General features: G+C 36.9%; 1 protein-coding gene across 1 annotated transcript; it reads left to right on the top strand.

Moving 5' to 3' along the window:
• Window positions 1-16: 16 nt before the first annotated feature.
• On the top strand, window positions 17-27,180 carry DYNC1LI2 (dynein, cytoplasmic 1, light intermediate chain 2; the record flags this gene model as incomplete). Its single annotated transcript, XM_009703459.1, has 13 exons — window positions 17-53; window positions 531-605; window positions 1,017-1,133; window positions 7,388-7,618; window positions 15,690-15,856; window positions 16,194-16,287; window positions 16,856-16,991; window positions 17,313-17,424; window positions 18,535-18,594; window positions 19,315-19,356; window positions 19,808-19,925; window positions 20,938-21,054; window positions 26,400-27,180. Coding segments are annotated over 13 exons (1,413 nt in total), but the record flags the coding sequence as incomplete, so codon positions are not given.
• Window positions 27,181-27,790: the final 610 nt, after the last annotated feature.

Raw genomic sequence — 27,790 nt, 5'->3', positions numbered from 1 at the left:
GCACCCGCGTGAATGAGGGGAGCATCGCTGCGAGGATGAGGGAGAGCAGCTGTGCGGAGCTGGAGAGATTTGGCTCTGTGGGAGTTCTGTGGGATAGGCTTCAGGAAACTCGACCTCTTGTTTTCCTGTCGATCATCTCAGAGTAACGCTTTTAAAAATCCTAGTCGTGACAAAAAATTACGTATAAAATACAGTAATAGATTGTGGGAAGAGTTAGTTATCGGTTGGAAAGTAGTGTTTTGCAGTAATGTGATTTCTCATACGGGAGAAAAAATTAAAACGTTACTGCATGTGTTCGAAATGATAAAAGCTTTTCCTCAAAAAGGTGGCATACTTTTGGTCTTTTAAAATGAACTTAAGTCTTCAACTGTAACGTCATAGCTAGTTTGTAAATAGAATGAATGTAACTGGATTGGTCTGTGCAGATCTGCTGAGCTCATCAGTGCTGTCAAATGGGCAATGCGTGGGTTGTGTTTGTGTGTGCGCGTCTGTGTGCGTGTCAGTCTAACGAGAATGATGCTGTTTTTCTAGGTCCTCAATACTGAGTGAAGTTTCTACCCGGTCAAGATCTAAATTGCCATCAGGCAAGAATATTCTTGTTTTTGGTAAGTAAGGGTGGTTGAGGGTTTTTTTTGTAGAAACCAAACATGTTTAAAACCATGATGTGAACAAACTGACACATCAGTTTGTTAAAATTAGGTTATGTAATATGATCTACGGTATTATTGTCTTCAGGCTGATAGATTTACTTTCTCTTTGGTTTATGCTGTTAGGTTTATAACATATATTGGAAAAAAAGGGATGTAATAGGGAATGATGAAGTGCTTCATTATTACTGTCGTGGTATAAACCATTGGATTTAGCTGGAATACTTGAAAGAAAACAACAAATAAGTATGGTCCAAAAATGTACAAAGATACTTCTGATTACTTAAACGTGTTTTGAAAAATCTTTTCTACAAAGTTAAAATTATTTCTGAAAGTGTCTTTTTTTTTCCTGTAAAAACTTACTGGCAGGTGATGATGGTTCAGGTAAAACCACACTTATGGCTAAAATACAGGGAGCAGAGCATGGCAAGAAAGGAAGAGGGCTGGAATACTTGTATCTAAATATTCACGATGAAGACAGAGATGGTAAGTTTATTTTATATGTAATCTCTTTAATTAAGTAGCTGACATGCTTTTTTAATAACTGTGGTTTCATCAGTGTATTTTGGGTTACGCCCAAGTAGCTGGTCCCAGCATTGTTCTATCAGTTTCTTAAAGGTGAAATGCATTTTACATTCAGTGTACATTCTCCCTCTTGCCCTTCTTACAGCTTGACCTGTGTATGAGGAAAAAGTACACTTGAGTAGCTCTCAGGATCCATTTACTTTTAGGGTAGATACGTTTGCTGATGTTGACTTACTGGCAGATAAGTTGTCATTTGGTATGACTACTTGATATCTATAGAAAGTGATACATCCATAAGAATTTAATTCTTAGTGTGGATTTCTGGGCGTGGGGTTTTTATGTTTTCTTCTGGAGGCTGTGTGCGGAATTTTAGTTAACTATAACAGTGATGTTTTGTTAGACTTGAATAAGTGAAGATCAGAACTTAAAGTCAGAATTAGTATTTCCTTTTCTCACATTGGAGCTTGTCTCTTTGTCCCTTGTCTTTCTCTTTGTTGCTGTTAATGATTGCTCTTCTCTGCTATATGGGAGGAGGATGATGACAAGAGACTGTTTAAAAGCAAGTCTCATGATCAGAATGCTCCTATTTTTAGGAAGTTTAGGGACAGGAAGAGATGGGGAGTGAGTTTGTTATCCTTGCTCCTAAATCTGCCTCTGCTTCTCTCATTTTGGGCGAACTGCTGGACCTCTTTGTGTTAGTTTCTGTCTTCAAAAATGGGGAATGAGACTCTTCCTATTCATGACTTCCTTCTGAGTTTTCAGTTCAGAAGAGGGAAGCAATGATGGTGGTTCATCCATGTTCCTGAAAACAAATGAACTAGGAAGATCCTATAATGCTATTTTGGAAATGGAAATGTACTGAAGGTTTGCACAAGTGATTAAGTACCATATGTGACTGGTTGTTATGGAGATTGGTCCTGCACTCGCATGGTAGTAAACTGTCTTTGGATACTAAGTTAGGCACAATGAAAGGATGAGTACATTGCCTGTGTCTTCAGTGGCCACCAAATCTTGCAGTTTTTAAAAATCTGTTGTGCTTTAATTTGAGTGCTGAGCCATTCTTGGCTTCTTGAGGTTCTTGGTGTAAGTGCTTTCTCACCATGCACAATCTTCTTCAGTACTGCATAAATACTTTAGGGGAAAAAAACCCCTACAGTTAGGAGTGTTAAGACAGCCTGTGACATCAGGCTTCTTGCAACATCAAAGGAGATGGTATTATAAACTGAAAAATGTTTGGTGTGCTATTTTTCCTGGTGCTGTCAAACCTCAAGTATGTCCATGCTTTGGAAGTATTTTGGTGCTATTCCTGAGTATCTGGAAGTGATAAGTATTTGAGGTGATTAGGAGAAGCCTGTCATAAGAACTCAGGCAGCACTAGCAAGAAAAAGAGACCTTTTTGACTGCCGCACTCAGCTGGAGAATTCAGGTCTTCGTGCATCCCTTTAATGGATGTGTTAGGATCTAATAATATATGCCTTTTTCCTTTCTGTCTCATTAATGTCATCAGGAAGCAAAATAAATAGCAAAGTGGGTCAGGACCTCCCAGCAGGCAAAGATAGCACTGTGCCTTCTCTAGGACAGGTTTTGTTTCCTTAAACTCTTTGCATGCTTTAGGTGTGTGTACGCTCAGATACAGATTTGGGAACAAAGCCTTTATAATTGACCCACAATCCTTGGAAGCCATGAAGAAACTCAGGATAGACATTCAGGAGCTTACTGTCACATACTCATTTTTGAGGGTGTCAACTTTTTATTATACCCCAACCTGTTCAAGACCAGGAAACCACAAGGATTTCCAGGGGTGTAAAATCAACACTGGTAACTGAAACTCTGTAGTGGAGCGAGAAGATCTTTTCAGCTTCTTTCCCAGGTGCTAGAAGATTTCTTTACTCTCTTTGCCTTTTTCTTCTTAATTTCAGAAGAGGTTATTCTGTCCAGGAGAAATCTTTTGGTCATAGTGCTGAGTCATTATCTACCTCCCACCTCCCTTTGGAAATCTTAGGGAAAATCTTCTGGGTTGCTTCCTATCCCTTGCCCCCCGCCCCCAAGCCCTTTCCTCCTTAAGGGATATTTGAATCTCGCTCCTCTACATTTAAAGTAGAATTACTCTAGATTGCTAAGTGCATATCTTAGTTTACAGTTACTTTTGTCTTTTCCCCTAAAGATTAGATCAGTGATTAAATTGTTTGTGTTTTTTTTTTTTTTGTAGGAAAGCTAAACAAGTGCATAGAAAGCACCTCTTTTTTGAAGGACCCCTGTGGCTAATACAGTTGCCCACAAGTTTTTGGTTTTCACTGTCATCTGCTTGTTTCTTGGCAGTAGCTGGTATCTAGCTTGGGTGGCAAGCTACACATCACCACTGTGTTGGTAATTAGCTGGTTCAGTTCTGTTAGATGTTAGTCATTCAATGTAACATGCATACTTTGGTACCTAGGTCTTAGGATAACTTAGAATAAGTCTGAATCTGTACCTGAAAAATCTTCCTGGGGTACTATCCCAAATTCTGCCTAGGCCAAGGCATTTGTTCAAGAAGAGGTTTGGGGATGCCTGAGAAGCAATCCTGAGAGAGAGAGGGTTCTCCTAGATTGTTAGCCCCGGGTACAACATCCTTGGAGCATATGGCTGCTTCGGGTTATGTGACACTGTCATTCATCTGGATGAAAGCACTTAGAACACTAGCTGTAAAGTTAACTCAGAATATTAAATGACCTTGGAGCTCAGGCCTCGGAGTCCTCTGTTAGTGGAATTTCTCAGGGAGTGTGGCGTTTTAATTTTTTGCCTTTCTTTGTGATGAGCAGGTGTTTTGTGTCTGTGCTGGTTAGTCTACTTTTGAGAGCTGAGAATCTTAATTCGTAGGAGGTAGAGGAGGGGCTTTGCATAATTTTCTTAAAGGATATGTATTTCTAGAGTAGCTTTCAGAGTCTCTTGCAGTAATGGGGCAGGGTTAAAGTGAGGGTGTACAGCAAGGCAGTGAGACAAACTACATCGACTCGTTTTGTAGTGGTACCGCATGGGTTAGGTGGTGATTATAAACACCACAGAGAATTTTCAGTTGAACTGCTTCAGATCACAAATGCAATACAGTTGTCCTGAGTCTGCCAAATGTGCCAGTGAAGTATAGCCATTCTGTTGTTGCTTTCTTACTTGCAACAAAATCATGTAGCCTTGGTTTTTTGCCTCGGGTTTGGACTCAGTCCTCAGTTGTGTTGTATATGCATATTCCAGTTGAACTGGTTGTTCCAGATTGAGCCAAGTGCTGCTGGTACACTGGTTTCTAATGGGAAAATAGTCTTTTTGTCAACATGTTTAAAGTAGTTATCTTGAAAATTATTTTTCCCTGTTTTACTTTTCTTCACAGTTTGGACAAGGGATGTCTAATTACCGCTGATACCTTTTGAATAAATGTTGGAGATATAGTTGCAGTTCACAGAATCAACCATCTGCAGTAAAATTCATCGAAGCTGGAAAATCTTTCTCATGGCTAAAGGGATAATGAAATATTGACAGGATTTAGAAATGTAGTTTTAGCAGCTATTGTAATAGTCTTTAATAAGTAGCACCTGCTTTTCCAATAGGATCTGGTAATTATTGGCTCTGTTTTGGTGTCTCATGTCGTAGCCGCTATGAAAGGCTCAGTTAACATTCACATCATGTGACTAACTAGGAGCTTGATGTGGTGCTGACAAAGTTGAATTTGCCATCACATCCTTGCCAAATTGTGAACAACCAGTACTATAATTTTTAAGTATGTTTTATATTTGTAGCAAATGTAAATCAAAAGTCATACTTCTTTACTGTAAGAAAGGAGCGAACTCTTTTATTTTCATACAATGTTATTTTTTTTTAAAAGTACATTTTAATGTGAGAGCTAGGCTTCCAGTCTTCGTAGCAGATTGATTTCACTTGAGTGATAGTTCCAACTGCATTCTAGTTCCACCTCTATTATAGTTCCAGTCTGTATTCTAGATGTTAAGCAGAAATGAAATCCTTAAGTAGGACAAAAGTGTTTAGCAAACAGAACCTTAAAGTTACTTAGAAGCAGTGAATTAGGATATTTACTGATTTTTGTTACTTGCTAAGGTGTGAAAGTCTTTCCTGCGATCAAAGCAATCACCACAAGAGAATCTATGGAAGTGCTGCTGAGAGTCGTAAACTTTCATAGGCTATAGGTAGACTTCAGTTAGGTTTTTAAAACTTTCATATTTGCTTCAAGGACACCATTCTGCATAGACATAGTTAATATCTATTAATAACCTTTAACTCCTCGAAAGCTCGCAGGTTTTTTATTCACTGGTAGATTTCTGCTTTTGGGAATACACAAAGGATGCTTCCGGAATGCAGAGGATAGAGTCCTGCATAGATGTTTCGTTTACTATTGTATAATAGTAAACCTGTAAATGTGTTCAAGTTACGTCCTAGCTTCCTTTCTGTTTTCCCAAACTTTTACCAGACTTTCCCTCTGTCCTTAGAGGTCTTCTGATAGCTTTAGATTTGTACATCCTGTGCTGTGAGAGTCCTCTGGGGTATCAGTGAGATGGTTTCCTGAAGTTGGGAGGAGGGAACCAATGGGTGATTATGCAAAGGTGCATTTCTTAGATACACAACAATTATCATTACTGTTTACAGCAACGGACAGATCTGAGATTTGCAGTTGGGAATAAGAAGATCTTTAAGTTAAAAGCGTAACTGTTGGCCTGTTTGTGTGATGACTGATGTTTGAATGTCTTATGGCAGCCTAACAGTACTTAAGTAGGAGTGTAACAAATGCTTAATGAAGACTGCCCACGTATAGCATCTTAATGTAATCTGTCTGTAACTTGGGTGTTCAGTAATTTTATCCAAGACTTCATTAGAAGGGCAGTATATATCTCTGTACTCTTTTCTCCTTCCAACTTCCTTAGTCAAGTTTTTGCCTTTTTCTAGAGCCAGTGTTTTTGATCCTGATGGATTCTTTCCTAGAGTAAAATTATGATAGCCACAGCAACTGGATTTATTTTGTGAAGTTAAAAGATTTGGAGAACAGAGCAGGGAAATAGTGAGGCAGAGTAATTTTGAAGCTCAGTAGCTGTTTTGAAAATCTAGGCTCTGCAGTGATTAGTTTGCTGATCTGTGAATTTCAGAATTCACGTATCTTGTATGTAATACCTATAGAGACCCACTGTTCCCTCTGAACAGCTGTAGTAGAATAGGGAATACTTTGGAAGAGGTACTAGGAAGAGTCTAGAAGATAGAAACAAATGGAGAAAGTTTTTCTCTTTTCAGGAGAAAGTTCTGAGGATGATGTAATTATTTTCTTTTTTAATTTTTCTTTTCTTTTTTTTGAATTTGGACAGAATTGGTTGTTCAGAGTACCTGATACATCATTCCAGGATGATGCTGCATTTTCAGTTTCTTCTATTCTTGCCAGAGTTCAGGTTTGGGGTAAAACTTCTCATGCCAGCTGTCTGTCCCAGCTGATTTCACACATCACCACCTCAACCCCCACCTTGAATTTCAACAAAAAAATGTCCACTTGCTATCAAAACACTGACAGGGAGAAACACGAAACCTAAAATACCAAATCATTTGTCCAGTACTCATTCTGTAAGGAGCCTGCAAGTAGGAGCCAGTGTTAAGTCAGTATGAATTAAGAGTGGGTAGCACAACTTTAAAGTTTGGAAGGTTGTAAGTTTATCCTATGTTTGCTCCTCCTACTCCTGTGCTAGAAACCTAAGCTGCTTATTGCTTGTAGCTTGTTTGCAGCTTATTTCTCTTGTGAGATGTCTTTAGTATGTTAAACCAGCTTATGTGTCTGAGTGACACCTAAGGCTTCCTTGCTGGACTCAGCTATAACCATCCCCTTTCGAATACCGAGTCACATGTGTGTCACATATATTCTGGTTTTACTTGGACTATACGTATTTCAAATTCAGGAATGTTGGGCAGTATCTAAAAACTGTTGTGTCAGCTGTCCTTAGTAAAAGCCAAAGAACAGAAATTTTTTTTTTTGAACAAGAAGATTCTGAACCAAGAAAAAAAATCCTGTTAAATGAAAGCATCTACTGAGTAACGTAAGCATTTACACATACACCCATCTTAAAAATAGACAGGCAAGATCTACTGGTAGCTGAGGTTTGGCCTTCTAATTAACACTAATGTACTCATCTGTTTACTCGTAGACTAGCAAAGCAAAAAGTTGACTTCTCTTGAGTTAAAACTGTACCTTTTCCTTTCAGATCATACTCGCTGTAATGTTTGGATTCTGGATGGAGACTTATACCATAAAGGGCTACTGAAGTTTGCAGTTTCTGCAGAATCCCTGCAAGACACCATTGTAGTCTTTGTTGCAGATATGTCTAGACCTTGGACTGTTATGGAGTCTTTACAGAAATGGGCCAGTGTCTTGCAGGAACATATTGATAAGATGAAAATTCCTCCAGAGGAGATGAGAGACATGGAACAGAAGTGTAAGTCTTTGGGCATCCATACATTCTTGTCTTGTCTTTTTTTTTTTTTTACTGGCTCTTGCAACTTTTGTAACGATAAATTTCTTCACATTGGTGGTTTGAGAGTGGGTTGGGTAATAATTACTTTGAAGTTGGTCCCTTCCAACCCAAAGCATTCTATGATTCTAAGTTGTGATTGCAACTCTAGTTCAAATAGGCTATTAGGCTTTAAAACAACTCTTCCAGTTTTGCTGTGCTAACAAAACATCAGGTGAGTTAATGGTCTAAATCCTTTGCAATAATTTTGATGATTTGATTTTTTAAAAGGCCAATTTTTTTTAAAAAAAAAACAGAATCATGTTTTTGAAAAAAGTGACAAAATTCAGTACTGAAGTGAGCTGTTTGCTTTCCTGTGCTATCTGAGCCAGGTCCCATTCCCATACTGTGTTTGACTTCCAGTAGGTGTCTTTGCCCTTCTTTTTCATGAGGCTCAGGCTGTGATCCTGGTACGTGTAATTGTCTCTCACTACAGCCATTCCTACCCTTGTGACTTTAGGAATGTTGTATAAAGTAACTTTCTTTCCTGGCATATCTGTGGCAGGAAAGAATCTGGCACTGGCAAGCAGTCATTGCTGCAGTATTGTTTCCTGCAGCTTCTTTTCTTTCCTAAAATAGTTTTGAATGTTTATTGAGAGTTTTTTATGTTTTCATATCGAATTACTCCAAAATAAATTCCTTCAGTGGAAAAGACCTTAGCAACAGGCATTCCTCTGCAGCTGAAGTATCGATTCAGACTCATGCGTGCTCATTGCTGCTTTTGTTCAGGGCTGGTGGCTAGCTGTGCCAAAGTGTTTAAACCTTTCAAATACTGTGTAGGAGCTGCCTTAGATTCACTTTAGGGAGCAGTGTAATGTGTTTGGCCTGTGAGCATTCAGAGGTATTTGTATAGCTGATAACCTTTCTGAATGTTAAATATTCCTTTCCCAAAAGGCTTGTGCCTACAGCATGCTAGCTAGAGTTTAAACTTAATGATTGAAACCACCTGGTTTTGATCACTAGCTTATATTAAAAAAAAAAAGGTAGTAAAATCTGACAATTTTTAAGGGAAAAAGCTTTTTGTGTGAGAGATTTTTTGGGGAATGGGAGATGGAAAGGCAGTTCTAGTCGCAAAACACAGCAGCTAACCTGATTTACACTTTTCTGAAACACACCGAGTTTTATGGCAATCCAAGTAAATGTGGATTTTGTGCACTTAAATTTTACTTCTGAAAAGAGAAGTGCTTTCAGCCTTCACTGAGAGCGTACTGTATGGAGGAGCCAGTTACAGCTATGGCAAACCTTTAGCACCGTATTTGGGGAACTTAGAAGACATTCCAATAGTATTGTCTTAGAGATTTCTAAATTACAATAATGTAGAAATGCCTAGTTTCTCTTGCGCTTTAATAGAGTCGAGGGGAAAGGAAAATGTGAGAGCCGCTTAATTCACACGCTTGCAGGACTTTGCTGCCATCCTATGGCTGCCCAGTGAACTTCGGTCCAATGTCAGCATGCAGGTGAAAGAGGCCTTCATGTCTCCACTCCCAAAATTCCATCTCGCTCCTTTCTCGGTCACTGTGCAGAAGACTTGTGTCATGTCAGATACTTGTCTTCTGAGTTCTTGCAGACTGCCACTGGTTTAGGCAGATTAATTGCTTGTAATAATTGTTGGATGGTAGGTCCATATTTGACTGGGGATTCTTAAGAAGTTAAAGGTCCCCTTTCTTTCCAAATGGCTTCATGAACATGGGGTACCTCAAAGACAGACTTGGAGTCTGTCCATGTATTAGTGGTTTTGTCCTTTGATAATTCTAATGCTCTTAGTAGGGCTTTGCTTTCTGGGCCGACATGTTGGATGACAGAGCTTTAGCCTCAATTACTTCTTTAATGGTTATCACTGCATATCCTCCTTTTTGCATTCCATCCCGCATCAAGCTGCTGCCATCCACGAACAGGTCCCAGTCCACATTGTGTATTGCTATGTCTTTCAAGTCCACTCTGCTGAAGTACGTCTGTTCCATCATTTGCAGACAGTCGTGAATTAATTCTCCATCAGGATCAGTAGTTAGAAAGGTCGCTGGATTCAGGATGCTGGTTACTTTCAGTTCCACATCGTCTTGTTCCTAAAGGATGGCTTGATATTTCAGCATCCGACTTGGTGACAACCAATTTCCTCCTTTTTGTTCTAGAACTGCTATAACTGCATGGGGCACAAATACAGTTAGTTTTTGCCTGAGTGTCAATTTTCAGGCCTCTTGGATCAACAACACTGTAGCCGCCACTGCTCAGAGACATGTTGGTCATCCTTTGCTGACATTGTCTGGTTGTTTTGAAAAGTACCCCATGGGTCTTTCTCACGATTCTAGTCTCTGGGCCAACACTCTTAAGGCAATATGTAGTCTTTCATGTACAAATAGTTCAAATGGTTTTTCTAAATTTGGGAGGCCTGAAGCCGGAGCACTCATTAAGGTTTGTTTAAATTTTGTAAACACATCTCTGGACTACTGAGTCCAAGCTAGGAGGTCTCCTTCCGCTTGTACAGCCTCACATAAGGGTTTAGCAGTGAGTACAAAATTCATTATCCAAAGACAACACCATCTGGCCATTTCAAGAAATGCCTTAAGTTCTTGTTTTGATTTGGATTCGGGGATTTGACAAATAGCCTCTTTCCTTTCGGTTCCAAGACAACGCTGGCCCTGGGAAACTGTGAATCCCAAATACATTACTTCGTGCCAGGTAATCTGTGCCTTTTTCCGGGACGCTTTGTACCTCGCCAGTCCCAAAAAGTTTAGGAGGTCTATTGTCATTTGTATAGAATCCTCCTTATACTTGCTGCTAGCAATATATCATCTATGTACTGCAGTAAGGTGATATTTTTGTGCATTTTTTTTGCCAGTCTTCTAATTCTTTGGCCAATTCGTTTCCAAAGATTGTAGGGCTATTTTTAAATTTTTGTGATAATGCTGTCCAACACAAATGAGTTTTTCTACCAGTTTTAGGGTTTCTCATTCAAAAGCAAATAGTTCCTGACTCTCAGCTGCTAGCAGGAGGTAAAAGAACACATCTTTCAAGTCCAGTACAGTAAACCATTTATCTGTTTCCCTCACGGTGGTTAGCAGAGTATACGGCTTTGCTGCTACCGGGTGGACATCCTGTACGATTTGATTTATAGCCCTTAAATCCTGAACTAATCTATATTCTTCTGAGTTTGGCTTTTTAGCTGGTGATATCGGAGTGTTGTATTCTGATTGGCATTCTCTCAATAACCCAAAATTTACGAACCGTTGTATTCTAATCCTTTTCTAGCTTCCAGTTTAATTGGGTACTGCTTCTGTCATACCGGTCTGGTGTCTGGTTTTAGTTGGATGACTACCGGTTCTGCCACTTGGGATCACCCTGATGTTCCTGAAGCCCATACTAGAGGTGTTAGAGCATTTTCAGCTTCTTCTGGTATTTCCTGTAACTCTCCTTCTTTCTGCAACACAAAAATTTGGGCATGCAAAGCTTTATTTTCAGGCATATGGATTTGAATTCTCCCTTTTGCAAAAGTAATTTATGCATTCAGTTTACTTAATATATCCCATCCTAATAGCGGCATGGGGCAGTCCAGTATATAGAGAAATTGATGCGTTAACACCCTTTTCCCAATTCCAAACTTCATAGGCTGGAAAACCAGCTGATTTTCTTTCTGTCCTGTGGCACCAATAATCAGTGTGCTCTGATTACTCAAATTGCCCCTGCATGTATTTAGTACTGAATAGGTAGCTCCCAGATCTACTAAAAATCTTATTTTCTCATTCTCCAACTTTACTGTCACCAGAGAGTGAATACTCGATTCTGTGACTCTGGTGTGTGCTGGAGTCCTCATGATTCCTCTGGCCTGTCGAGATTCCGGAGAACTAGTCCCATCTGGGTCACCGAATTCTGTTACTGGAAATTGTAACCAAGAAAACTCTCCAAACCAAATGATAGTTTAGAAAGGCAACATTGGTTTATTGTAGCGCTGGGTGCATGGGGGATTCCTCCTCCTAGCATGCACACCAAGCCACGTGAAGATACACATTATATACAATAAAATAATAACCTATTCATAGACATTGCATTTTCATTGTTATTCACACACAGGATTGGTTATAAGTTTCTTGCTCCTAATGTAAATTAGTATGCATCCTCAGATAGCACTAGTGAAGCCTTTTTATCAACTACGCGTGCTCCCCAAGCGGGATTTTTCCCTCTTTTGGGGACACCAATTGAGTTGGAGGTCGAGATCTGCCACTACTACAATTACCTCTGTCCTGCTTTCAGCCGATTTACTGCTGATGTCCCTGGCTTTTAAGATTTTATCAGCTTATCTCCTCTTTCGACCAGAACTTCCTCCCTTGAAGGCCTCTTTTTGTGTTCTTAGTAACGGTGTTCTCTTCATTATTTGTTCTTTGTCTTGTTAATTGTTCTCAACCTTGGGATGTCAGGCTAAAGAAGGGGCCTGTTCTCTGTTCTTTGTATACTGACTAAATTGGTTAAGTCTTCGATATCAGTCACAGAAAAATTTTCTACGTTTTTCTTGTTCTGCTGTTCAGTGCTTTTATGATCTGCCTAGTTATGTAAGTTGTAGTGTTTGTCTGCCATTTCCATATTGCAGTTAAACAGTACTCTGAGACTGAGGATTTTATTGTTACTAGGACAGTTAAACCTTAAAAATATTTGTGGATTGCTTTCTTGATTGTACTTCCAGTCAGTTGCTCCTGTGCCATGAATGATACATCTGTTTTTGTTACAGTTAACTTTCAGTACCTTGTGTAAATGAGCAGTAACAGGAAACAAAGCAGTTAACTGGAAACTTGCATTCATTTGCTGTGTTAAATGCAAAAGTCTAAATAAAAGGCGCTTTTCCTAGATAAGCCACAAGTTTGGTAGATAAATCAGCACATGGTAGCGCAGGTGAGATTTTTATGGTATATCGTCACCTGATGAGAATTTTTCAAATGTAGTAGGCCATTCCTAGTACTCGACCTTACTGATAGGTAGCAGAATAGTACTGATTTGTCAGATGAACAGTTCTTTTTCTGGCTTCCTATTTTATGTGCATAATCTTACCTGTATTTCCTGTTCAAAAAAAAAATTAAACCAAAGTAGTTTTCCACTAATTCTTAATACAGAAAACAGTTATTTCCCATACCATATAGAATATGACTCCTTAATATGAATTACGTGGAGGAGAAAATATTCATAGCTTACTAGAAAAAAGGAAAAGGAAAAGATTTGTACAAGCTGTTTGGGCCCATGATGAACTTTATGTCCATTAAAAGTTTGAGAGTGGAGCTCAAGTGAGAAATAGATAGGGGAGGTAAGGAAGAAGTGTTAAGTTGCTGTGTGACAAAGAAACACTTCAACTGAAGTGAGCTTCTTTATTAGCTGCTTAGAATGCAGTTTGTTCATAAGAGGTAGTCTGACAGCACTTGTGATGCAGGTTTACTTGGATTTAACAAGAATAAAGTTTGAATGGGAATGGGGATTGAGTGAGTCTTTTAAAGTGTTTAAAAACCTATCACTAACAGGCACTTAAACCACTTTAATTCAGAAACAAGTGTATCTGCGTTCAAAATACAGCAGTTAGAGGTTCTTAGTGTAGCTTTTGCCTTCTTTTAACTCCATGCTTTTAATGCTAGTAGTTACTTGTTCAGTAGACATGCTTGTTAACTAAAGCTGAGTGTTTTCTGTAGCGTTGCTCAGTCTCTGATCAGGGCTTAATGCCAGACCATATGCATTATTAACAATCCACAACAACAGTTCATCACCACAGTGAAGCTGTTTTTCCCTCCATGCATGGATCAACCAGAGTGAGATAAGGCCTTGTGGGTTGCTGATCTGTGATGCATGGTGTTTGGTACTGCTTACTCTCGGGGAGAGGGAAGAGTTGGGACTCTTGCCTCTCTAGGATTATGGTCTTCATTCCCATTCACCAGAAATTCATCAGGATGTGCCATCAGATTTCTGAAGTTTCTGTGTTGTGTTTGCTATTATTTATATTAGTAAAATTCTTAGGATATCTTGAATAATGATTTGTATCATATGGTCAGAGTCTTACTGTTTCCAAGAGAAGCTTTTCTTTCCCAGATTTGAGGGGGTTTATACTAATAGATATCTCAGTAAAGAAAAGGTTTTTCTGCTTTGATATGAACAAAACTTAGGAAACTAATATTGTCTGATTACAATGCTGTAGTACGTTGAGAGCGGTATTGTCAAATATTCTTTTACATCTGATTAAGTCAGAGAGGTTTGTCTGAATGATTGTAGTGAATGTAAATGATGTTCTTTTAACTGCTGTAGTACACTTGTCTTCAGTAGGTTTTTTTTCTATCCTGAGCTAGGAAGAGTCTGAGTAATAAAATAAGTACTTTTTAAAAACCCTTTTCTAGTTAAATACTCTGGAATGGCTTTGCGTTCTTTGAGATAGTCAGTAAACGCATTTAATGTGCGGAATGTATAATGGAATTTTGATTTCCAGTTGCTGAATGTGAAACAGTACTAGAGGAAAGCATCTCTCTGAAAGCACTGTTGTTTCCTTTCCACCAGACGGCACTGCCTCCCCAAGTTTAAAAGCAACTGCATTCAAAATTTTTTTTTTAATTTCGTTGGACCTTAGGATATATTGAATTAGTGACTGGAATTCTTATGGTCTTTATTTAACTTTTTTTTTAAGCTTTTCTCTGGACTAGAGGTCTCTTGTTTTCCACATGAATCACACAATTTTATATTTCAAATAAAAATTGTAGATTGTGCAGCTTTGAACAGAAGTGTTTTTCTGATTTGTCCTTCCTTCCACATGCCCATTCTATTGCAGGAATGGTTCCTATTTTGAAAAGGTACAGTGACTTCATTTTGCAAGATCTGTATTATAAACTTTCCTGAGGTTTTACCACTTCCTAAACCTCAGAAGTATCAGATGGCCTGCAGTACAGTTGCAGTTCCTTCTCTGTCACATGGATGGCTCTACTGAACAACACTCTCTTTGTGACTGTGCTGGAGATTGGGAGCTTTTTCGAAGAGTTTTCCTTACTGTGCGTACAGTCAGTCTGCTCCCACTGTTTCTAAAATAAAAGATGCCTTCATGGGAGCAAATCATGGAGCTTTACTTGCCTCTTTCCTGAGTGTTCCTCATGGCTGAGCAAGGAGGAGGCTTCAGGTGGGATTGTCATGTGAGGGAGAGCCCTGGGCCTTTGGGCAATGCTGTGCCTGGGAGCAGACACGTCTAGCAGGCAGATTTATCTGCATCCGGAAAAAAGACAAAAGCTTGAAGTTGCAGCCCAGTTTTGATAAAGCATGTGTGGGGTCATAGTGCACTTCCAAAGTGGTGTTAATACTATTTCTTTAGCACTTTACTATTTTATAGTATTCAGTATTATTGGAACACTCATCATTGCCATAAAATTAAAACACTGAAAACATAGAAAGCGTCTAGTTTCCTCTGGACTCCACTGTAGTTTTCCAGAATGTAACTGAGTCTCTTCAGGTAACATTTAGAAGACCTAGAGTCTGTATTTATGCAGTGTATTTCTTATATTTCTAGCATTGGACTCCTGCAACAGAAATGTAAAGTAATAGAAACGTAAATTGACTAATAGTTCATAAGAAAGAGTAGCTGTTTCAGCTTGGTGTTTTCTGTGTCCATTTATATTTTCACCATGCTTTCTTCCAAAACTGGGTACAAATTGAGTATAGGCTATGTTGCTAAACTACATTTATGTTTTCTGTTGTCAACTCCTGTATAATGAAATGCATTGAGTTGAGAAATGTGCATACTATAGCTCTTGGAGCTAGTTTTGATTATTTGTGATGCTCCAAACTGCACTTGATTTAGCTTGCTGTAAATTTTGGTGGAAGGGAATGGTTGTGTTTGAAGGGGCAACACAGCTTAAGCTTGCATTCTGTTCTCATGTAGTGCCTCATTATAAAAAGAAAAAAAGAGATTTCTAGTTAGTCATAGATTAATTATAGTTTAAAAAGAACAACTAGTTCCTTTGTTGTACCTTAAGAAGATCGATCTCTCTCTTAATAGTTATAAAGGAGTTTCAAGAGTATGTAGAACCTGAAGAAGGCTACCAAGGGTCGCCACAGAGAAGAGGCCCTTCTTCTGGCCAAGAGGATGAACATGTTTCTTTGCCACTTGGAGAAAATGTGCTGACTCACAACCTTGGTATTCCTGTGCTGGTAGTTTGTACAAAAGTGAGTTTCTAGTTCTATTTACTACCATTGAAAAGTTTAATTACTTTTCTTTTAGAAGGCATTCTTTATACATACATGCAGAATGAATTCTGCACTAATACTAAAGGGATTTATTTTAAAAGTAAGCTTCTATCATCAGTGTCAATTTTTAATTTTGCAGAAGGGTAATAACCTTACCAATTAATATGTTAACTACTTTGTCTTTTGATTAATTGTTGGCATTTTAAAACCAAAGATTCAAAGTAAATATGTGTGTAATATCAAGGAAGATGTCCTGAGATGTGCTGGGCTTAAATGACTGGGTTTTTCTGGTTTTGTTTTTCTCGCTTTCTTCCAGTGCGATGCAGTGAGTGTGCTAGAGAAGGAGCATGATTACAGAGAAGAACACTTTGATTTCATTCAGTCACACATCCGTAGATTCTGCTTACAGTGTATCCTTTCCTCGCTGAAGAGATTTGCTGTAATCTGGGACAAGAAAATACATTTTAATATTGAATTGCACCTTAAAGTTAATCTGAGAAATTGCACTTCAAGATTACTTGGTATTTAGTTATTTACTACATAGCATTTATTGTTTTGAAAATGTTGAGAGATGTATAAAACTTTTATACTTTTTAAATTGTGCATGCGATTTGGAGGTTTTTTCCTTTACAAAGGATTTGTCTTGCATTTTACGAGGTGGTTTTTCTTGGTTTTCCCCTCAGAACTTGCAGTTTGCATGTAAACCTGAGATCTCAGCTGTCTCTTAAGTTTTTGACTTTTTCAAAGTTGAGTGCCTGGGAGAGTAGGTAACTTTTTTGTATGTCAAAGAAAAGTATCATGAGTCTTCTCCTGTTATATACCCTTTCTCTCCCTGAATACTAAATGACTATAGCTTTTGCCTTGAACTACTTCTCAAAATTAGGTCTAGTAGATATATGTCCATTAGCTCCTGTTTTGAAATTCTTACTATAATTTGAGAGCTATATCTGACATAATTTTCCTTAAATAAATAATCAGATGGGGCTGCCTTGATTTATACATCAGTTAAGGAGGAAAAGAATCTTGATCTGTTGTATAAGTACATTGTACATAAAACATACGGTTTTCAGTTTACCACGCCTGCCTTAGTGGTAGAAAAGGATGCAGTTTTTATGTAAGTTAATTGTATAAGTAGCATGGTTTCAGATTGTTTTCTATTAAGCGCTGCACTTCATATAACATACATATAAAAATAAATTGAATGCTTTGTGTCATTCAAAAGCTTAGCTGAATTAAAAAAACAACTTAGTGCATATTACTGGGGTTACTTGACTTAGTATACCATTCCAACTTTTTAGTATCTTTGGAATTTAGCTGAGAATTTAGAACTGACCTGTAATAAAACTGCCTTGTTCAGGTAGAGGGCAGTAAATAAGTGGTCACTGTAGAAGTGCTTTTTGTGACTGAAAAGGCAAAGCTTGCTTTCTTTTTATAGACCTGCTGGTTGGGATAATGAAAAGAAAATTGCTATTTTACATGAAAACTTCACAACAGTGAAACCAGAAGATGCATATGAGGACTTCATTGTAAAACCTCCTGTACGAAAGGTAAGGAGGAGTAAATTATTCCTACCCCCCAACAAATAAGTGCAGTTTGCTTGAATGGCTGCTAATAACTATTAATATTGAAGAATAATAAATCTAAATGTAATTTTTTTTTGTCCAAATGTGTGAAACATCAGGTTTTCATTTTCCAATTGTTTAAAATACTGCAAGCAAACACAGAGATCATTCACCTTAGTGAATGAAAGGCAGTCCAAAGATAACCTTTTGACGTGAAGATTTTTGCATGCGTGGGGCAAAAACACTTTTTGAAAATGGAGAATACTGTTGTAGGACTTCAACAATCTATATATATATATACACACATGGCATTGAGATTACCATGTAAAGGCAAATCTTGTAAAACAAGACAGTATATCACTATTGTATTACTATATTATTAATGACAGATTTCCTCATGTAAGGCAAGAGCAGTAAATAATCCATATAAATTCTGTATATTGCTAATTTTGTGAGTATAGGCACACAGGAATAGGATATGTGTAAAATGGATAATATGGAAGACTGTAAATTAAATTGTATTCTAGTCTGTATTGGAAAGCTGCTTTTACAACTTTCATATACGCTTAACATTTCTAGCTCAAACCCCAGTATTTGGAAAAGGGAGGAGTACTGTTTGAAGCTTTCATGTAAGGGAAAGGTTTAATCCTGTTGTTTGTAACTCATGGCACCTATAGGAAATAATCATTGCCTAATAGTGTAGTGACTGATAAAAGCTAGCATAATGCTTTTGGGAGCTGAGGGATTGAGTGTCAGGTCTTATGGAGTAAGGTAATCTCAGATCTTTGAAGACATGCTGATGAGATTAATATCTAAATTTCAAAAGATGAATGTGGCTACTTATCAGGCACTCATCTTTCTAGAATACCCACAGACTGGCATCAATGCTCGTCTACTCCATTCACTTATTTTTTTTTTTTTTAATGACAACTTACTTTAACATTACTACTCTTTTAAAAGTGAAAGAAGTTTGTTTTTTTTTTTTAAAAAAGAGTAGTATTAAAGATTTGCCTCTCTTTCTTCCCTTTTGAAACATAAGAACAGTTGCAGTAATTTCAGTTTTTACTTCTAATAACAAAATATTTTGTTCAACAGTTAGTCCATGATAAAGAGCTGGCAGCAGAAGATGAACAAGTATTTCTTATGAAACAGCAGGTAAGAATGGAAAAGTGAACGCAAATCCTTACTAAATAAGCTTTCTCTTTAAGCTCTCCATTGTTACTGCCTTCAGTTTTTCAGTCCTCATTTAAATCACTAGATAGCCACTTTTCAGCTTTGCAAATTCAGATGTAATTGTGAAATAAGACTTTTAATTATTTTAACAAATACAGGTAGAAAAAGTGGCCACTTATCTTGGCAAATTGAAAGGAAAATATGCTGAGAACAGAAATAATTTACATTTCAAAGGAGAAGAGCAAGCTGGTAATTTGAGATTTCACTACATAGATGTACTGATCTGTAAAGAAATACTTTAAAAAAATAACATCTTAGTGTTGCAGTTGTCTTACAGCCAGAGGCTTGAAAGACTTTAGTCAAATTTAGCCATGCTGTATCTTGTTATTTTCTTTTCTGCTCTGTTGTTTAAAAAAACCAATACTTTCCTGTATAGCTGATTATAAATATCATAGAGGTTACAGACTTGGGTGTCTATAGTTCTGGCTTATAGTTCTGGAATGGCTGTGTAAGACAAAGAACTGAAGCTTATTTACTCATTTTAACTCTGTCCTCTAGTGGTAAAGCCTGGAAGTATATAAATATCTGTATACCGGAAAAAAAAAATTATCAAATAAATTAATAGTTATTCAGCTTCATTGTATTTTATTCCTTTATATTTTCTGAAATGTATTTAATATGCTTAATATGTTGTTTTTGCAGTCATTCCTTGCCAAACAGCCAGCAACGCCTACAAGAGCATCAGTAAGTAGATCCAAGAGAAGAGTCGGGAGGTATTTTGTTTCCTTCTAGGGAAGAGGGAATGATTCTAACCTGTGGAGGTTCATTTTTTTTTAAATGTACATGTAAAATACATAATGTCCCCAAACTGCGGAAGGTAAATTAAAAAAAAAAAATGGCCATATATTAAAAAGTTGTGTATAAATTACTTCATTCTTATTCACTGTGGAAGCATAGAAATATCTGATGATTATTGAACTCCAAATTTCCTACAGTTCTTCATCCTTTCTTTTAGTGGAGGCGTATGCCCAAAGTAACTGGTGTTGTGTTCTTTGGTTTTTTTTCCCCAGTGTGCATACACTACAGTGTTAATATAAAGGTTTAAAAAGTAACTTGTATGTAATGTTATGTTTGCTTTATATAAATAATCCATTTAAGTTCTTCTCTGATTTGTGTGATTTTGACTTTTTTTAAGGAATCTCCTGCAAGAGGCCCTGCAGGATCCCCAAGAACTCAAGGCAGAGCTGGTCCCGCCAATGTACCCAGTGCCTCACCGATAACATCAGTTAAGAAACCAGATCCAAATATTAAAAGTATGAATAAGCATTTTACTGTTTTTATCATGTGTTATTTCCCTTAAAAAAAAAAATCCTCTTTTGTAGAAAGATTTTGGAATTTATTCACTAATGGTATAGTTTGATAACAGGAATGAATTTATGGCATAGCTTCAGGTTTGATTCTGTCTTTTTTTTTTTTCTTCTTTTTCTTGTCATTCATATGACTTGAAGTAGAGTTCTGTTATTGCCAAGCAGTCAGACAGAGTTCAACTACATTATTTCCTTAAGTTGCCTGAATACATTTATTATGCATAAGTTGGATTATTAGAGTAGGGACTGATTTGAACTTTATGCAGTTTTATACTTCATATCCCTTATTCTGGAATCCACAATGAAACCTGTTCTGCTAAATCCTGTCTACAATGTCATTTTCTACAGTATGTGAAGTAACTTGGAAATGACACCCTTTCCCCTCCCTCAGTCCTAAGATGGAGCTCCATGTTGCTCCTCTCTGTTCATTAAGAAAACTGGTAGGGCCATTACTGTTTTTAATTATGCACTGTGGTGCCATACCTCATTTACAGTGGTTAAAATACTCATGCAGTTCTGGATCATGTCTCATTGCTGTATATCCAAGTTCTGATTTATGGAAGGTAGTGTGGCATGAAAGACTGCACTAAAATGTCTATGCAGTTTGTTAATGGACTTATAAATCTTTGAATTGCACATCCATACTTAATACTTTGTTTCTTGGCTTCTACATCTAGAAAAACCAAAAGCATACAAATATTTAGATTAAAATTTTGTGAACCCCTCCCCCATTCCATAAGACCGGTAATATGCTTTCAGTCATCTTTGACTTTGCCAAAGAATGCAAAGGACTAATGCCTTTAAATTGAGCAAGGAGAGATTCTCTCATATTTGAAGGTTAATTTGCTTGATTGGTAACAGAGTTAAGTATGTATGTAAAAAATCCGTTCTATCATTTACCAGCAATAACTATTCTGAGAGAGAGAGAGAGATTAATATATATTTGTTTTTTATTTAGATAATGCTGCAAGTGAAGGTGTCTTGGCTAGTTTCTTTAACAGTCTCTTGAGCAAGAAGACTGGCTCTCCTGGGAGTCCTGGTGCTGGAGGAGTGCAAAGTGCAGCCAAGAAATCAGGTATTCGACTTGTTATTGCAGGCTGTTTTGCATATTTTTAATATTTTGTTTGGCCCACATTGGTCTAACTGTGTGTATCTTTTAAACTGGTCAGTAAAGTGACAGACCTTGACAGAAAACAGTGCCAAAATGTGCAGCCTTTAAAAAAAGGACTAAACTACTACAACTTCACAACTCCAAGGTGTCTGTTAAGCCTGTTAGAACTTGAGTCTTCATGTGAAGTTATACTGCTGCGATATAAATAACATTTGAGTCTATTCCGGAAGTGCTAATTTCTTTTTTTACTTTATAATTCCTTCCTTTCTTGACACTTAACTGTTGCTTGAAGAAAATGCAGCTTATTGGGTTTGGATTGTAGTTTCCAGTCAAAGTACTGAAATCTCTCCAGAGTTGAAGTTTGAATGAATTACTTCTTATGACATCTTGAAGTTATTCTCTCATTAATTATTTAGCATTTTTTTTTGTGATCCAACACAACTGATAACACTGATCAAGTGGATTTGTTCTGTGTATGTGCCTATGATTGCATTGTATGCAATATTTGCTGATAAGTAATTGCACAAGTTTAGGTGAAAATAAAAGAAACCTGTCAGAATACTTGCTATATACAAAATTCAGTGTTGTAAAACACGTTTGTTCTACCTGCTATTAGAAATTTATTACTTTGATTATTTAACTGTTTCTTTTTGATATTGGCATTCCCATCACACTTAATGTTCAGGAGCTTTCCTTCCAGAATTATTTCACTACTAAATTATTGATAAATATTCTACTTCTGATGCCAGACTTGTGAAGTCATGTGAAATTTCACAGTGATGCTAAACCCACAGTTTCTGATTCTTAGAGGAGGGTGTAAGGCCCAGACATTCTGAATTGGAAATGAAAAATATTTTATGCCAACCACAGTGATCATATTGCCAATAAGAGAACCAGAGCAGTTGTTGGAGTGCGGGTGTTTGAACTGAAACTACTCCTGGAGAGGGGAAGTAAGGATTTTTTTTTTTAACTTGGAAAGGGTTTTATATAACAGTCCATGCTCTGAAAGCTCAAAAATGGCTAGAATTTGACTTAGGCAAGTTAGTATTTTGTTGGGGTTTTTTGTTTGTTTTAGCATATTGAATCATGTAATTTATATTTATGAAATTTATTTATAATAAAGATAACAATAAAATAGTTATTTGTATTATGTATTATCTATGTAATATTGTTGTATCTACATTATAAAATATTTAATTAATTCTTTCTTAATCCAGAATGCCCTCTTCAGTTAAACAATGAAAGATGTCTCCTACTTCATCAAGTGCAGCCTTGTGCTATTATTGACCACAATATAAAATTACCTGTTTTTATAGAAATAGGACTAGAAATAATTTTTAGGGATTACTTCATCCATGCTCTTTATTTAAAGCAGAATCAGTTAGGGAGTTCCTGGCTAGTGAATAAAAAGCAAACAAACTCTGAAATAAAAGATGTAATGTCATCTCTCCAGGAAGCCTATTCCAGTACTTAATTTCTTAGTTATTTTTTTCTGTTGCACAGTCAGTATTTCTTAATCTGAATACTATTTGTCTTATTCGAGTGGAGACAGAGATCAGTGCAGCCCCTTTGTCTTTGCAGCAGTCTTTTGCGTATTTGAAAGCTATTACCCTTTCGCCTGTGACTTTTTTGTCTGGACTACAAAAATACAATTCTCTTGGCCTTTCCTCACAGGACATGTTTTTATGGCTCTGATAATTCTTACTGTTCTACTTTGGACTGTCTACTCAGATGACTTGTTTCTTACAGTGCTCAGAAATGAATGCAGTACTTCAGACAAGGCTTTGTCTGCTCTATGTAGGGGTTACTTAATCTGTGATATATGTTGTGCTTCTTTTTAGATGTCTCAGCGTGATGCTATTTTTTTTAATCTGTATGATATTGATCAGGATTTGTTATAACGATACAGCCAGTTTAATACAATTTCTGCCTCCTAGTAGAAGGTTTTCTAGTCTGTATCAAATTACCTTAGCATTTCAAAAGGTCTTATGTTTGCTTAATCATTGTTTTCCACTGTATTATTATGCACCACTTCGATAATTTATATAGATAACTTTTTACCTCCAATCCTGTCTTTCAAAATCCTTTGTAGTCCCTTCAAGCATGCTTGTCTACATACCTGATAACTTGAACAGCTGGGCAGGGTAGATTGCTGAATAAAAATATTGACTAGTACTATGGATAACTAATGGGTAATTTTATGAATTACAATACATTAATTTTTCTGAAATATCAAGACTGGTTTTTTTCTTAGTTTATTTATAGGAAGGTTATGTGAGATGCGATATTGACCACTTCTCCCTTCTCCACAGGACCTGTTATCCTATCATAGAAATTTGGTTGGCTTGACAGAACTTGTTGGTAACAGATCTGTGTTGATTGTTGTGCTGGTAGGCTGTTTGTAAGCACCTAAAACATAATTGCAATTTCTGGAAAAAATACTAGAGTGAAAACTAACTAGTCTGTAATGGGCTTTACTCTTTTCTCTTCCGGTCTTCTAGACCATCATGTGCCTTTCAGGAGTTTTCAAAGATAACAAATGGCTATGTGTACCTTTTTTTTTTTCCCTTATGTCAGCATTAACTTCTAATTGAAATAGGTTCTGTCTTTCCTGAAACATCTAGAGACAGCAGTCATACAGACTTTCTTAACTATCTTGTTTTGTTAGACTAAATTAGACAAGTTGTCTTCTAGTCTTCTGCTAGAGGTTGAGCTCTGTTTTCCGTACTAGTTTCTTCTTCATTAGTTCCCATCATTGACTAATCTTTTGAACATGAGTGATTAGAATTGTGTGCAGCACTCCAGATACATCTCATTGTAGTGCCTGGTACAGAAGTTCTCTTTCTTTGGTGGAAGTACTTACGAGTGATCTCAAGATTGCAGTTGGCTTTTCTTGGCTGCATCAAGTTGGCAGCGCATGCTCATTCCCTGACTTTTGGAACAGAACAGTCAGCTTTCACTCTCAAGAGAATATGCCTTTTCCTTGTCAGCTGATGTGCTCACATCTTATATTCAACCAATATAAGATTAAACTTTCCTGAGAAGGTAAGGGCTCCTAACATTGGTATCTGAAAAGCTCTTGTTGAGTTTGTAAGCTAGCTGGAGCTGGTGATAACAGAAAAGAATACTTGCTCTTTTGTGAAAGAATTGAGGGGAATATCTTGGAGAAAGCCTTATTTATGGCAGCATCCTCCATGTGAGTAAATGTGCTAAAATTATCTTTGTAGGCATTTTAAATGTTTAATGTAGAGTGTTTAAAAGACCCTAAGTTTTCAGAAGGTTGACATTAAAAATGTTTAAAGAGACCATCTGTTTCTCCCACAGCTATGAATATCCTGTGGTTGAAATGTTGAGATTCTGTCACAGGATGAGGTAGACATTGTGGATCTCAACATACTGGTCAGCCTAATTGATTGATTGGTTTCTGCTGTGTTAATTCTTACTTGAGACAACTCTCTCATCTGGGCAGATGCTGCAATGTCATGTCCATTTTTCACGCTGTGTTAATTCCTCACCCATCTTACTTGCCTTTATGTTTCTGGACTGCCTTTCTTCTGCATGTAGACTGTGACATTTCAAAGAACTTCAACTGGTGGTTTCTGTCTTGGATTATTTTTCTTTGCATGGACTTCTAGACTTTAAAAGGTATTTAATTTATATTCACAAGAAGATTCTTGCAAATTCTAAGATTTGCCTTCACCTGACTCTAATCTAAAAAGGAGAATGCATATAGTTGTATAGAACACATGCAATTGACTAAGGCCATTATCGTCCTTGACAGTATTTTTGTAGGGAGACTGAAAGCCTGTATCAATTTAATTTATAACAGAAGGGAAATTTTTATTTTCTTAAAGCAGCTTCTTGTATTTCTTCTCCTTTCAAAAGTGCTCACCTATGATGGTGGTAAAGAGGAGTATGTAGACCTACGTTATCGTTAAACAGCTTGGCAATGTTTTTCCTGTCTGGTATGAGGTAGTTGCAGGAGACAGATGCTTGATATTATTTTGGAGGCTTAAGGATCCAGTTCATCTAACATTAAAAAAAAAAGCCACAGTTTTTGTTTAGACCTACTTTAGTTTGAGCAGGAATTTTGTGTGTTTTTTATTGTTTTAGGGTTTAGGGTTTTTTAACTCCAAGGGGCCATTAGTCTACATGTAAAGTATTTTGTATTGTAAGTTATAGTACAATTGATGTACTAATTTTTTAATTTTGTTTAAAAACTTATGCTTTGAATAGATGCTAGTAAGAGTATTGTGGCTTACAACTGCTGCTTAAATCTAAAACCTTTACAGTGATTAAAGGTAACCTTTTAACTTGGTTATGTTTTTGTGCTTTGGAAAAAAACAAATCTCTAAGAGTCAAATCTTGCGTTCTTAATGTCTTCAGCATGTACCTTGGAAAAAATCCACCTAATATTTCACACACATCTGAGCTGGAAAACAGATGCTTGTTAAATTCTTTGGCTATGTAAGGAAGCTGTACATGGTTATATAATCTACTTTTTCTCTAAATATATAGCTTTTTAATCTTAAATGCTTGTAATGCTCTAAGCATGAGAATATATTGTTCCAATTTTAGCAATTAATTTGGCTGTGGGTTTATAATTTTCAGAATGAGAGAATTAAACTGAAGGTTAAGTTAGAGAATTGTTTAAAAGTTTTGAGTCTAATATAAAAATGTAAGATACGCCTTTCCATGAAACACTTCAGTATGTCTGTTTCCAATTGAAGAAGTCCTTTGAAATGACTGCTCTGAGACATTACATGAATATGCAATTCATGTCCCCTTTTTTAAGGGAAACATTGTCTGCAGACATAAGAGTTCTTCCTGTTAGTTGTTTAGTATTAAAATGCAGCAAGTATAAGTGTGACCAAACAAATGTGATTTTTGTAGCAGGTGTCCTAGGTACCTTGGAAAACTTGTGGTCAAGCTCTGGGTTTAAATAAAGTCCTTGCTGTCAATACTAATAATAGAATCGTGTACAGTTGATTTTTATAGAAAATTCTAAATGTGTTTGTTTTTAAAATGTTAGTTTCTGTAAAATATCACAGATATTTTTGTGCTTTATGCTGCTGTGTAATTCAGCAGTTTATCTCTTTAAAGTGAATCAAACCTTAGTATTTCTCAGCCTTTACATAGGCATGACCTTGCATTGTGTCAGGCCCTGTGTTCTTGGGAAGGTTGGCGAAATAGTGAGAAATGAAATAATAATATTGTCATATAAAAGTGATTTTATGAATACTTGTACTTATTGGTCAAAACATTTCATTGAAGTTAGATTGCTTTAACCTTGTCCTTTTTCTTTTTAGGACAAAAAACAGTTTTGACAAATGTTCAAGAAGAATTGGATAGGATGACTCGCAAGCCAGACTCTATGGTAACAACAAACTCTCCTCCAACAGAGAATGAAGCTTGATAGCGCATAACAAATGCATATGTAAATGACCAAATAACTATGTATATTGATCTGATAAGACCAGGAATTTTCTGCTATGGCAGATGCTATCAGTTTTCTTGGGGCAGGGGAAATGAGCTTACTACATCATTGCCTTGTCCCAGTAAAAAGTGCACATTCAGGAAGTTTGCATATAAAATCCCTCTGTATAAGATAACCATTTAGAGTTTATATAGGGCAATTCTTTTGGTTTTGGAGGTAAGCAGGTGCAGCTGCATTTCCTGTTGTGAAGAACACAGAGAAGCAAAATGGAGAATTCTTAGTAAAATACTACTACTAACTGCACACAAGGCAAGAAAGAGAAATGAAATCCTCTTTCAGAGTTACTGGAATTGGCTACTTGTATGTTTGCAAATGCATTATATTCTTGGAGTGGTGGTGGTGGTGATGTAACAGAGCATTAATTAGGTGAAAGAAGCCTAGGTAGGGAATGGAGCCCTAAAGGGGGAAACAGATTTGGGACAGTGAGAAACTAGAATGTTGGATTGACTGGAGAGGAGCAATGTTGTTAAATCCTGTGTTTCACATAGGGTAAATAATCACTGTTTTAAAAAGACTACTTTACATTGGAGAATTCCAGGCCAAACGCTAAGCATCATGGGAATTTATTCTTGTTATAAATCTTGGTTTAGTTTTTAAAAAAGTCTCAAGAGTGTGGATGCCCTTTCTGGTGTAGCTGACAAAGGGAGAAACTATAACTTGTTTAGATCTAAGTGCCTGGCACAGTGTGTGATGTGTCTTTAGAAGGTGCTTGAACTTATTGTGCACTGTAGTACAAACAGTCACTGTTTGGTTTTATTTTAAAATCGGTAGTTTGGCGATTTGTATTTAATTTTAAATCCTGTTTTCTGATAGCTTCTGCCTTTTTTTATGCCAAGAGGCTAGCCTATGAAGAATGGTGGGTGACGTATCATTTTCCCATAATGAAATGTGCTACAGAACACTCTCAGTATTTTTTTTCTTACTTTTTATAACTAGATATTAGCTACCAAGCTAAAATTGATTCCTGCCTTATACCTATGGAGGTTTTTGAAAAAAACTTTCAAGGCCCTAGTTCCAACCACATCTGCTGCAGGTGCAGCCAACTCCAGTTCTGAAGGTAACCTAAAAAGTATGAATGTCTACATGATGAACAGACTCAATAACTTGTTTTGTATTTTCTTTTATGTAGCATTTCATTTGGAAAGATGGGTTGTGGTTGTCCCCGTTGCTCTAACGGAGCTCTGTCCATGCTTACATAGAACC

Source organism: Cariama cristata, unplaced genomic scaffold (assembly GCF_000690535.1).
Source record: "Cariama cristata isolate BGI_N322 unplaced genomic scaffold, ASM69053v1 scaffold15397, whole genome shotgun sequence".
Lineage (NCBI taxonomy): Eukaryota > Metazoa > Chordata > Aves > Cariamiformes > Cariamidae > Cariama > Cariama cristata.
This window is presented reverse-complemented; position numbering and strand designations above follow the sequence as displayed.